This window comes from Aquarana catesbeiana, linkage group LG08 (assembly GCF_042186555.1).
Source record: "Aquarana catesbeiana isolate 2022-GZ linkage group LG08, ASM4218655v1, whole genome shotgun sequence".
Classification (NCBI taxonomy): Eukaryota; Metazoa; Chordata; class Amphibia; order Anura; family Ranidae; genus Aquarana; species Aquarana catesbeiana.
The window spans coordinates 20,089,084-20,103,343 of NC_133331.1; the positions used below are offsets into that span (position 1 = coordinate 20,089,084).

The window sequence follows — 14,260 nt, forward strand, 5'->3', positions numbered from 1 at the left end:
TGGGCATGTGAAGCCCGATCGATATCTCTTCCTGGTTTGCTTTGGAGAGGTGGATGCTGGGTAACCAGCATCCACCTCTTGATCTCGCGCATGCGCGATTCACCGGCGGCCTTAGCGCAAATTGTTTCTAAAGTTGCCATGGCAACATAGATAAACACATCTCGGCGCTGTGATCCGCTCTAAAGCACGTCATTTCCTGTCAGGAAATAACATGATTTTTGATCACAGTACTGCCCACAGACACTTGGCAAATGATGACACATCATTTCCTAGGGGCACAGGCGAGGGAGGAAGTGACGAGGAGCGCCGTGGACCAGGAAGTGGCAGATTAGGAGGACTACATAGCAACAGGGCGATTCTTGTAGGTAAAAAAAAAAAATTCCTCCAAATCTTTTTTTATAGGTTTAGAGTAGTCTAATCCTGAAAAAAAAAATTCGGGGTGGAACTCCGCTTTGATGGCCACTTTTGGTTTGAATAGCAACTATGAAATCCGTCCATTGCCTTCTGATGTCAATCATAGGCAAGGCAAACCTGATGAGGAACTCAGAATTTCCCAGCAGGCAGAGTTTCTATGGAATTGAGTTGTTGTTTTGGCAGAGCTTGATGTCCTCGATGGTTACTGACTTCTGACTTCTGTCGCTTATCCTGACCTCTGCACCCTGCACCACTTACTACTGATCCATGAACTCTGTGCCATCTACTACTGATCTCTAAACTCTGCATCGCTTACAATTGACCTCTGAACTCTGCATCACTTCCTTCTGACCCCTACGTCACTCACTCCTTATCTTTGAGCTCTGCATCACTTACAACTGACCCCTGAAATCTACATCACTTACTCCTGACCCTTGAACTCTGCATCACTTACTACTAAACTCTGAGCCACTTATTACTGACCCCTTAACCCTGCACCGCTTACACTTACCTCTGAACTCTGCACCACTTACTCATAACTCCTGAAATCTATGTCACTTACCCCTGATCCCTGAACTCTGCATCATATACTACTGACCTCTGAACCCTGCATTATTCACTGCTAACCCTGAGCTCTGCATTACGGACCTCTGCACTCTGCGCCACTTAGTACTGACCTCCTAACTCTACATCACTTACTCCTAACCCTTGAAATCTACATCATTTACTCCTGACCCCTGAGCTCTGCATCACTTACTAATGACCTCTGAACCCTGCGTCACTCACTTCTTACCCCTGAGCTCTGCATCACTTACAATTGGCCTCTGAACTTTACATCACCTACTCCTGACCATTTACTACTGACCACTTAACTTGGCATCACTTACTCATAACTCCTGCACTCTGAGTTACTTACTCCTGACCCCTAAACTCTGGGTCACTTACTACTAACTAGATGGAATTTCCACGCTATAAATCCGTAATCTGGCTGCTGCCTCCCCTCAACTCTCCTGCCAATAGGTAGGATGTGATAAAAGTGACTAGTGAAATAAGGGTGTAAGTTGCGCTGAAAATTAAAACTTGCTTAAACAGCTGTGTGAAAACTATATTAATGAATCAATAAGAGTGGTGGGTGAAAGGTAAATCCCTCAACAAAACATCAAAATAAATTCCAACCTCAAAGTGATTGTAAAGGTTTGTTTTAAAAAAACAAAAACAAACTTGTCATACTTACCTCCTCTGTGCAAGGGCCTCATTCTTCCTTTTCTGGGTCCCCCCCCCGCGGAGCTCCTGGCTCCTCCTCTTCTCAAATACCCCCTCGGAGAGCCGCTTTCCATGGTGGCACTCGTGCGGACATGCTCCCAAGTCCTGCTGCTGCATCCATTGACACAGACAGCAGAACTCGGCCCCGCCCCTTGGCTCTCGCATCATTGGATTTGATTGACAGCAGTGGGAGCCAATGGCTTCTGCTGCTATCAATCTATCCAATGAGGACACAAGACAGCATCATTGTTTCGCTTCTGGGTTTTCAGTCCATGGAACACAGGGCACCCTGGAAACATTGAGAATGATATGAGAATATCTGAATTCCTCATAAATGTAATGCCCTGTACACAAGATAGGATTTTCTGACAACAAAATCCGTGTTTTTTTTCCCAACGGATGTTGGCTAAAGCTTGTCTTGCATACACACGGTCACACAAATCTTGTCGGAAATTCCGAACCTCAAGAACGCAGTGACATACAACACGTACGACGAGCCGAGGAAATTGAAGTTCAGTAGCCAGTGCGGCTCTGCTTGATTCCGAGCATGCGTGGAGCTTTGTGCGTCAGAATTGTGTACACACGATCGGAATTGCCAACAATGGATTTTGTTGTCGGAAAATTTGAGATCCAGATCTCAAATTTTGTGTATCAGAAATTCCGATGGAAAATGTCCGATGGAGCCTACACAGGGTCGCAATTTCCGACAACAAGCTCCCATCGAACATTTCCCGTCAGAAAATCCGACCGTGTTTACGCGGCATCAGTGTGTTTTTGGCTTGTAAATAAAACTTTTACTTGATCGATTTACTTTATGAGGATTGCCTTTGTACATCTATTCCCATGTGAGCATCCCCATGACCTTACACAGTGAAGAATTGGAGGAGAGGTTACACGCTATACAAGGGACCTGGAGTATTTATTTATGGTGCCCACTAGCCCCTGCAGGGGATCAGCCATCTGGCAAGCGCGGCCTATAAAGGGGGGAGCACGTGTGACCCTCACCTGTTCACCTGCCAGTTATAATACGCACCAGTATTTGAGCACCAGTCACCTGAAGTTAAAGGACTTCATATGGACTTATCAATTTTAAAACGTATTTATGCATATGTTATTTAGTCTGATCACTTGGTAGTTCATTTTCTGGAAGGTTATATATACATATTCATTTCCTTTCCCTGAGGGGACTTTATTTGTTTACATTTGAGTATAATTTACACATATAAAAGTGTGAGTTAAAAGGGTTGGCATTTATTTTGATGTTTTGAGGGCTGCACCTTTTACCCAACACTCATTGATTCATTGATATAGTTTGCACACAGCTGCGAGTATTAATTGGCACCGCCACTAATGCCGCGTACACACGAGCAGACTTTCCGACAAGACTGGTCCGACGGTCTATCCGATGGACTTTCGGCGGACTTCCGACGAACTTTCCCAACGAACGGACTTGCCTACATACGATTACACCAAAGTACGACGGATTCGTACGTGATGACGTACGACCGGACTAAAATAAGGAAGTTGATAGGCAGTAGCCAATAGCTGCCCTTTTCTTCCGTTGGACTAGCATACAGACGAGCCGACTTTTTGATTGGAACTGGGTCCAGCAGAGTTCCGACGTAAAGATTTGAAACATGTTCCAAATCTAAAGTCCGTCAGATTTTCGACCGAAAAAGTCCGCTGCAGGTCCAATGAAGCCCACACATGGTCAAATTGTCCGCCGGACTTGGTCCGTCAGACCAGTCCGGTCGAAAAGTCCGGCCGTGTGTACGCGGCATGACACCCTTATTTTACTAGTCACTTACTAGTTAGCTCTGAACCCTCTGAAACTCAGTCCTGACTCCTGAATTCTATGTCACTTACTCCTGACTCTTGAACTCAGGGTCACTAAATCCTGACCGCTGAACTTTGCGTCATCTACTATTGACCTCTGAACTCTGCATAAGTTACTCATAACCCCCAAAATCTGTGTCACATACTCCTGACCCCCCCTCCCCCTGAACTCTCAACTACTACTGATCTCTGAACCCTGCATAACTTACTACTAACCTCTGAACTCTGCGCCACTTACTCATAACCACTGAAATCTGTGTCACCTGTTCCTGACCCCTGAACTCTGTATTGTCCACTACTGATCTCTAAACCCTGCGTCACTAATTACAAACCTCTGAACTCTGCATCACTTACTACTGACCTCCTAACTCTACATCACTTATTCATAACCCCTGAAATCTGTCACTTATTCCTGACCCCTGAACTCTGCATTACTGACTCCTGAACTTTGCGTCATCTGCTACTGATCTCTGAACCCTGTGTCACTCACTCCTGACCCCTGAATTCTGCGTCACTTACCACCAACCCCTGAACTCTGCATTACTTACTACTGACCCCTAAACCTTGCGTCACTTATTTTGACCTCTGAACTCTCATTTGCCACTTACTATTGACCCCTGAGCTCTGCGTTGCTTACTACTGGCCCCTGAAATCTGCATCACTTACAAATGACCACTGAACTCTCTGCCTCTTATTACAGACCCCTGAACTCTGCATCACTTACTCCTGAACCACTGATCTCTGCCGCAATTACTACTGCCCCTGAAATCTGTATCAGTTATTACTGAACATTTGTGTCACTTACTATTGGCCACCTGCACTCTGCATAAGCCACGACAAATATTCATCACAATTAAACCACCTCAATTATTGCCACAACATGGGGCGTGCTCTGCACTTTTATTCTGGCATGAGGGCCCAACTTATGATCTTGCACACAGGCCCACTGCTTTCAGGAAACACCCCTGATGTATCCCTTTTCGGTTTAATCATCTGCATTGAAATGATAAAAAACCCAGAGCATGCTGCCTTATGCCGCGTACACACGAGCGGACTTTACGGCATACTTTGCCCGGCGGACTTTTCGAAGGACTTTCTGAATGAACGGACTTGCCTACACATGATCAACCAGAGTCCGATGGATTCGTACGTGATGACGTACGCCCGGACTAAAACAAGGAAGTTCATAGCCAGTAGCCAATAGCTGCCCTAGCGTGGGTTTTTGACCGTCGGACTAGCATACAGACGAGCAGACTTTTCCACCGGACTCAGTAGGACAGATTTGAAACATGTTTCAAATCTAAGTCCGTCAAACTTTTGAGAAAACAAAGTCCGCTGGAGCCCACACACCATCGAATTGTCCGACGAAATCCTGTATGCCAGACCAAGTATGCCGGAAAGTCCGATTGTGTGTACACGGCATTAGTTGCAGCTAGCACAAAAGATCAATACTGATGCTCTGCATGGTGGGCTAGTTTGAAAGCCAAAGCATGTCTAGAACCCAGTCTTCTAGCATTGAGAAACTCACAACTCAAACTATGAGAAAACAGAGATCAGTAGACTGGGGTGCTACTTTTGTCTCTAAACTTAACTGCCTAGAAACTACTATAAACGACCCAGTGTACATGTACTGATAAGATAACAGAGGAGAGTTCAGAAGCAGTTGAAAAAAATGCCCAACTGCTCCTAAACATCCATTTACCAGCAGCCGTGTACATGAGGCCTAAAGTGTTTGTTACCCCAACATTTCATATTCCTGATATGTGGCTGCTGTACCATGTACTTGTATGAGAAAGTATCCTGTTCTCTTTGTATTGCTTCCTTTGTGTGAAATGCCTTGTGTTGCTACCAGTCCGTCCACCTGCTCTACTATTTCACACTGATCACGTGAGAGTGCATACTTTCTAGCATAGTCAGTTTTCTGGCTGTGCTAGGAGAACAGCCTCTCCACCCTCTAATGGCCAAAACTTGTGTTGACACGCTCCCCCCTGCACAGCCATTCCCTGGAAAGATCAGTGTACTGAGGTTTCTCTACCATGCAGTCTTTACCCACCTCTACAAGTCAATAGTCCACATAGTCCAAGTCCACCCAAAAGGGAAAGTTTCATTTTAAGGTGTCCTCCCCCACTCCTGGTTGTGAAATGGCACTTTTGGGGAGGGTACCTGATTTTGACAGGTACCCACTCCCAACTTCCTCTCCAACCACCTAGGTGATTGTAAATGGAAGCTCTCTTCCCCTTCTCCCTCCCTGCAGTCATCTGGGACACATGATAGGTCCCAGAAGACCTTGGGACCATTCACAATGCACAGCACGGCTCGCTCATGCCCAGTGGCCACCGGGCTGTGAAGCTGCAAGCTGTCACAGCCAGGTGCCCACAGTTAGGATGCAAGGGACAGACGGGAGGTGAAAATAGCTGGGGTGAGCCCATCGCTGGATTGTGGGACAGGTAAGTGGCTGTTTGTTAACTAGAGTATTAGCTACAGTTTTTGCCTTGCATTGCAAACGTTTTGCCTTGCATTTAGTTTTTTAATACTTTAAGAGGAAAACATTACAATTGCACAGCCAAACATACACTGTCAAAGTATGCTTTTGCTGAGGCTATCACAGAGTTGTCCTGTTCCTTAACACCATCCCCATACCTTGTAATTTCAATAATTGGTGTATTTTGTATAGGTAGCCCTTGAAGCCTTTTATAAGGGCTCCTTTCCCATTGCACTTTTTTTTTTCTTTTCTTTTATAGCATTGCTACAGTTTCCCCGTGGCAGTACCTACCTCCCCATGTCTTTTTTTTTTTTGACAATTTGACAATAGCTTTTCCAGCAGCCCCCTAAAGAGTCAAAATTACCCATCAAAGTTTGACCCCTTTCGACTTAAATGCAATTTGGTGCAAAGGTTGATCCCCAAACCTTTTTGTTTGACTCAGTCATCAGGCTATGTGTGAATCTAATCTTGTAGGGCTCTTTCATCAGTAGGTCATAAAATTCTTGTATTCAGAACCAAAGTGGGCAAACAAACAAATCTGTAAAACGTTTGTTAAGAAATCAGTTAAAATATCTTAAAGTGATTGTAAAGCTTTGTTTTTTTGCCACTTTGTGCAAGACCCTTGCACAGAGCAGTAAGTATGACATGTTATTTTTTTTAAATAACATGTCATACTTACCTGCTCTGTGCAAGGGTCTTGCAGAAAGTGGCCCCAATCCTCCTTTTCTGGGGTGGCAGCGCTCCTGGCTCCTCCTCTTCATCGGGTGCCCCCACAGAAAGCTGCATTCATTGGGGGCACCCATGCAGGCACACGCCTGAGTCCTGCTGCTGTGTCTATTGACACAGACAGCAGGAATCGGCCATGCCCCATGGTTTCCATGTCACTGGATTTGTTTGACAGTAGCGGGGGCCAATGGCTGCTGCTGCTATCAATCTATCCAATGAGGACCCGAGACAGCGGCTGGAGCTGCTGTGCTTGTCCCCGTCGCTGGAACAATCGGGCTTATGTAACAAAAAGGGGGGCTTTGGGGGGTGCTGCAGCATAGAATGCATTAAGGTGAAAAACCCTGAGGGTTAACAACCCCTTTAAGCCATAGATAGATCGAACACGGGCTGGTTTGGCAGGGAAAAGCCAAATTGTGATCCATACATGGGCAGGCTGGTTGAACTGAAGTTGATCCTTCGATTGACTTCAGTACAACCAGCCTGTTGAGGTTTTTATTTTGATCACTGCCGGCAGCTATAGCCGCCAGCAATGGTTATTGTATTCTGCAAAACATAATAGCACAGCAGAAGGGATTGATGGAGGAATCAAGATGTTTTCTTTCACCCATGGTCGCAGGATAGAAAATTGTATGATGTATGGCCTGCTGTAATAGAAAAATCTGATAACATTTCAGTTTGTATTGTTCTTGGGTTAGCAAGTTTGGCAACTGAGATGGGAGGTTGCTCAAAGTATAATGGTGCCGATAGGAGTTTATGTGGGCTGATTAGAACCTACACTTAGCTGTGTCACTTTTTTAAAACATCTGTTATCCACTGGGCTTAGCACAGTTCATTTGTATGTATTATGTGCTGATGTTCTTTATATGCCATGGTTGTCGTTTATACTTGCAATCAGTAAGGTTTTTACAGATGGCCTCAAACATGTAAGTCACTAAATCAGGTTTGTGATGTTTGCACAAATTGATTCTGTGAAAGGACATTGATACATGAATGAATGCTATATGAATTTATCTTTCTGTTTTCCAGGACCTTTTAAATCGCCATAAAAGTGATGATAATCATTGGATCGGTCTGAGTAGGAAAGAAGGTACTTCTGGTTGGATCTGGACTAATGGAACAACCTTTTCGGAAGACCTGTAAGTTTACCACATAGAAAATTCAACTCCACTCAAAATCAGCATTTCAGTTTTGGATCAACTTTAGTGATTAAACTATCCCTTAATTTTTAATGAAAGCTCTGGTGAAGAAATAACTTTGTAGTAGTTTGGAGTGTACATCAAGCCTTTGCTTGACCTTTAGTATATTACTGAGTATGAACTGATCCCAGTACATAGCCATTCATGCACCATAATTCTTAGAAAATTGTGTTCATGTGAATGAATGTGGGCTGGTATACTGTTTATTATGCTTGTTAGATCTAGTCCTATATAAGCTCAGGGTTCTTAAATAAGTGTATGTAAACCCAAATTCTATTTTCAATATGTTTGGTAATTCTCGCAGTACAATTTTCTCAAGCAAAAGCCCAGTTACAGGTTCCAGAAATAAGGGATAACCATTTCCCTACTGCTCCCTACATTCCTTCCTGCTGTTGCCTTATGCCCTTAAACTTTGCTAAGTTGTGTGTTTGCAACCACAGCTTTCCTACTCTTTAATCCAGTGCCTGCCTGTGGGTAGAGAAGAAGCAGTGGGAAGTGGTTTAATGAAACTAACCATTACCCATCCAAGAAGTGGTCTATTCAATTAAAGACTAGCAAAGTGTCACACAACAGGGAGCAAAGGATGAGTTGTGAACGGGGACTTGCTAAATTTAGCGTTGATTGGCTGAATGGTTGTAAAAGAAACAATCTGAACCTGTGCCAAGTGTATGCACATTACAGTATTAACATCTTCTGAGCATGCACTTTATAGCAAACCCTCAGTCGCAAACCCTCAGTCACTTATGTAACTGTAGGCAATGTGGAGAAAGCTTCTGAGGATGCCAAGTGATGACGAAATGCGTCAAGAACTCTTGGTGCATCACATCCAGTCTAGCTGGAACGCTCGTGGATGCCTGGCAGCTTCATGATTAATCAGATAAAATTGGTACATATAGATGTATGGTTTTTACTCTGCTTGTAAAGCGAACATTCTACAGAATAAAACCATACATTTTTAAGCTATGAGAGGTTCCCTCTTCTCTCTTTTGTACATTGATTGAAACTTTTGATACTGGAGCCACTGGATCACTGACCCATATGCCCACAAGAGAGGATTTTAGGCAACTGCCAGGAGGCACCACCTGGTCCCTGGTTGACCAAAAAGTGAGGTTGACCTCCCTTGTTATATAACAAGGGGGTCAACAACATCTGGTGAGTGCGGACCTTCATAAGAGCATGTGGTAACACAGCATTACCAGAGGGCACTATTCCTGTGTTAAGGCACAAGCACTTCTTTCACTATTCTAAGGCTGAACTTTTACTATGGAATTGATGATTATTAATATTTTGGACTGAGCACTTACAAAAATTTGAGACAGAGCTAATTTTTATATTTATTATTTGATTTCACACACATTTATTGTGGTAATGATTCATTTTGCAAGCGCTGTTTAGCACATACAGTATATTGTGTTAATTGCGATTTAATGTGGAGAAATTAATCTGCAAAATTCACTCCAAAGGCACTGATGTCGTTCTTTCCTCCTTTATTTTCTGGGCCAGTTTACACCAAAAAGCGGTGCGGGAAAGGCGTGGACCACGTTCCTGTGCAAGTTAATACACAGTAGTAGGTGTCTTTAAGCTGTTAGAGACAGAAGGAAACAGACTTCAATCTGTGTTGTGATCAATTTTAAACTGGTAGTAAACTCCAAAATCAAGAAAATTAAAACTTTTCTCCTTCAAGACAATGATATAATGTGAAACTTACCTTAACCACTTCAGCCCCAGAAAAATGTACCCCCTTCCTGACTAGGCCATTTTTTGCGATACGGCACTGCGTCGCTTTAACTGACAATTGCGCGGAAATGCGATGTTGTACCCAAACAAAATTTACGTTATTTTTTTCCCACGAATAGAGCTTTCTTTTGGTGGTATTTGATCAGTTCTGCGTTTTTTATTTTTGCACTATAAACAAAAGAAGAGCGACAATTCTGAAAAAAACACAATATTTTTTACTTTTTGCTATAATAAATACCCCACTTTAAAAAAAAAAAAAAAAAAATGTCCTCAGTTTAGACCGATATGTATTCTTCTACATATTTTTGGTAAAAAAAATTGCAATAAGCGTATATTGATTGGTTTGCACAAAAGTTATAGCGTCTACAAAATAGGGGATAGATTTATGGCATTTTTATTATTATTTTTTTTTTTTTACTAGTAATGGCGGCTATCAGCGATTTTTATCGGGACTGCGATATTGCGCCGGACAAATTAGACACTTTTGACACATTTTTGGGACCAGTGATATTTATACAGCGATCAGTGCTATAAAAATGCTTAGTGTATAAATGTCACTGGCAGGGAAGGGGTTAACACTAGGGAGGCGATCAAGAGGTTAACTGTGTTGCAACTGTGGGGGGGATGGGAGTGATTAGGGGAGGAGGCCGATCGGTGTTCATACTTAGTATGAACACACAATCTTTCTCCTCTCCCTTGAGAGAATCGGGATTTGTGTATTTACACACACAGATCTCGGTTCTCGCTCTGTCATGAACGATTGCGTCGGCTCCAGCGACACACTGCGGGTGCGCGTGCACACGCCTCCTACAGCCTCCTAAAGGGCTGACGTACAGCTACGACAGCTTGCCCAGGGGAGCCATCCTGCCACAGTATAACTGCGGTGGCCGGTCGGGAACCGGTTAAAACAAAGCCCTCCAGCGGCGCACTGTCACCACTCACAGGGCTTCCATCTTCACCCGATCTTCCTTCTGGGTTCGCAGGCTGCAGCCAATTGAATATGGAAAAGAAACTAAAAAATAAAAATTACTTTTCAAGGCTCTACCTAAGCAAGTTAAGTTAAATTCGAAGAGCTGGATGCTAAAGTAGACAGCACCTGCGAATGGTTAGCTAAATGCTCACACCTCAGAAAAATTCTCTAAATTATGATCTGTGGTGAGTTCCTCTGAATTGATTGAGCATATATGAAAAAATAGGAATTGAAGAGAAAATTCCACAAAGCAATTCTTCAAGGTGGGACAGGCGATTTAGCAAAAATATATAATTTTTATAATTTTTTTTTTATTATGCAAATTCACTTAACACTAATCAAAAAAATGGATAATACCACCAACAATTCATTAAAATTAGACAACGTTGTCTACATACTCAGATGGCCACCACGCACATCCATACACCCCCCCATGAATGACTTTAAATAAATTAGTGAATTTGGTAAAATGCTGCTAAAAAGTCAAACAGAAACAGAAGTAAAAATTCCTTGCATATGTAGCCACGATATTGCATGGTAATAGAAGCGATTAAGTGCAGTAAGCAGGTAGAAATTACATGGACAGTTCATGATAGGCTTTGGGCACACGCAGTGTGGATGGACCATATAAATATAGGAAGTTCCTTTACTGAGCTATGGTTACACGGCAATTAGTGCAGACTATACAACACCTGTGCTGGCGGGTGGATATGTGTCTAGGGTGCAAGCGTATATATATGTATATACAAACCTCCCGGTCGGAAGGTGTAAAACAAGAGATCTCACTGCGTTCCCGACAACGACAACAGCCTCTGCACCAGTGAAAAAGCTGACTCCGCATTTGCCATTTTCCGTGAGCTCTAGGGATAGCTTCCGTCGATTTCCACAGTTTTCCCGGGTTCATTCCTTGGAGTCCAAGCTGGAGTAATTTGAAGTCCCTCGGAAGGCGATGATGCCACCATGGCCGTTATGGAATTCTGGGGGCTCTCCAATGGCACTCACGAGTATCACAGACGTGTCCAAGGTGGGTTCCTTGGCGTGTGGGTGCATCCGATTGAATGGCCAAGCCCCAATGGTGTCACTCCTGCGCATGCACGTGGAAGTTAATGTTTACGGCACAGGGCTCTGAGGGAATGGCATAGGTATGCCGCTCCTTCAGAGCGCATGCATCTGTGAAGTCACTAGCTGCTACGCAAGTAAATATCTCCTAATCGTGCACAGTACCTATAGACAAAAGATAAACAAATCCACTTTACTACCACTTTAAAAATGAATTACTTTGCGGCAAGTTTAGCTAGGGAGGTCGGTGAAGGATTGTTTTAAAAAAAAAAAAAAAATTATTTGCTTTTGCTTGCTTAGAATATGCAAATACTTTGATCTCTATTCACATTATGGCTGCATTTTAATATATAAATATATGCAGTTTCTGATAACAAAATGTCAAACTTTCAACACAGTGCCATGTTATTTTTTTCTTCTAGATTTTTTATTCAAAGACAACATATGAACCCTGGTGACTTAGAGCGTGCTTACCTGAATCATGATGGTGTCAAAAGTGGAAGTGAAAACATTCATAAGAAATGGATTTGCAGCAAGGACTTATTCTTTCCAGCAAACAGATAAATTTATATAAAAAAATACCAAGTCAAAATCAATACTTGATTTTCAAATTTGGTGCTCTCACATTTTGAATGACAATTACTCAGTCATGCAACACTGTATCTATATGAAATTTTTGTCCTTTTTTTCACACAAATGGAGCTTTCTTTTGGTGGTATTTAATCACCGCTGGGTTCTTTATTTTTTGCGCTATACAAGAAAAAAGACTGAAAAATCTGTAAAAAAATGCATTTTTCTTCGTTTCTGTTATAAAATTTTGAACATTAGTAATTTTTCTTCATATATTTTGGCCAAATTTTATACTGCTACATATCTTTGGTAAAAATAACCCAAATTAGTGTATAATATTTGGTCTTTGTGAAAGTTATAGAGTCCACAAGCTATGGTGCCAATATCTAAAAATTGATCACACCTGAATTACTGACGGCCTATCTCATTTCTTGAGACCCTAACATGCCAGAAAAGTACAAATACCCCCCAAATGACCCCTTTTTGGAAAGAAGACATTCCAAGGTATTTGGAAAGATGCATGGTGAGTTTTTTTGAAGTTGTCATTTTTTCCCACAATTCTTTGCAAAATCAAGTTTTTTTTTTCTTGTTTTTTTTTTCACAAAATTGTCATATTAGCAGGTTATTTCTCATACACCGCATATGCATACCACAAATTACACCCCAAAACACATTCTGCTATTACTCCCAAGTATGGCGATACCACATGTGTGAGACTTTTACACAGCGTGGCCACATACAGAGGCCCAACATGCAGGGGAGCACCTTCAGGTGTTCTGGAGCACCCAGGCCAATTCTGACATTTCTCTCCTACATGTAAAAATCATCATTTATTTGCTAGAAAATCACATAGAACCCCAAAACATTATATATGTTTTTTTAGCAAAGACCCTAGAGAATACAATAGCGGTCAGTGCAACTTTTTATCTCGCACGATATTTGCGCAGCAATTTTTCGAACGCGTTTTTTTTTTTGAAAAAACACAGTTTTGTGCTTTAAAAAAAACCAAAACAGTAAGGTTAGCCCAATGTTTTTGCATAATATGAAAGATGAAGTTACGCCGAGTAAATAGATACCTAACATGTCACCTTTCAAAATTGCACACGCTTGTGGAATGGCGCCAAACTTCGCTACTTAAAAATCCCCATAGGCGACGCTTTAAAATTTTTTACTGGTTACAAATTTTTAGTTACAGAGGAGGTCTAGGGCCAAAATTATTTCTCTCGCTCTACCGATCGCAGCGATACCTCACATGTGTGGTTTGAACACCGTTTTCATATGTGGGCGGGACTTATGTATGCGTTCACTTTTGAATGCGAGCACAAAAGCGCTTTAAATTTTTTTTTTTTTTATTGTTCATTTTACTTTATTTATTTTAGTTTGACACTTTTCCAAAAAAAAATTTTTTTGATCACTTTTATTCCTATTACAAGGAATGTAAACATCCCTTGTAATAGGAATATGACATGACAGGTCCTCTTTACAGTGAGATATGGGGTCAATAAGACCCCACATATCATCTCTAGGCTGTGCCTGAAATAAAAAAAAAAAAAAACAATCCCGACTTCGATCGTAGAGGTAAGTCGGTAGAAGCACCGGAGGGCTGCGGGAGGGGGGGACGTCCCCTCTCGCCTCCTGTAAGAACGATCAAGCAGTGTAACAGCCGCTATGATCGAACTTATGGTGTAGGGAATCGCCGGCTGAAAAAGCTGATATCTGAATGATGCCTGTAGCTGCACCCATCATTCAGATATCCCCACACAAAGTCAAGGACGTCGTATGACGGCAGGCGGGAAGTGGTTAAAATGCTTTTTTTTTTTTTAACACAAAGTTGTCCATTTATACAATAGTTCTAACACATAGCATGTACATACCAAAAATGACACCCCAAAATAGATTCTCCTACATCTCCCGAGTACGGCGATACCACATGTGTGAGACTTTCACAGCCTGGCCACATACAGAGGCCGAGTATGGCTGAGCATGGCTGAGCATGGCTGGGTATTG

General features: G+C 42.4%; 1 protein-coding gene across 1 annotated transcript in view; it reads left to right on the forward strand.

Annotated features, from left to right (window-relative positions):
- LOC141105625 (C-type lectin domain family 2 member A-like) overlaps positions 1 to 12,510 on the forward strand; it is a gene marked incomplete in the record, with an annotated part of 89,679 nt that extends 77,169 nt beyond the window's left edge. The window contains 2 exon segments of the mRNA XM_073595585.1: positions 7,748 to 7,857; positions 12,106 to 12,510. Coding sequence (XP_073451686.1) covers positions 7,748 to 7,857; positions 12,106 to 12,247 — 252 coding nt within the window.
- Positions 12,511 to 14,260: the final 1,750 nt, after the last annotated feature.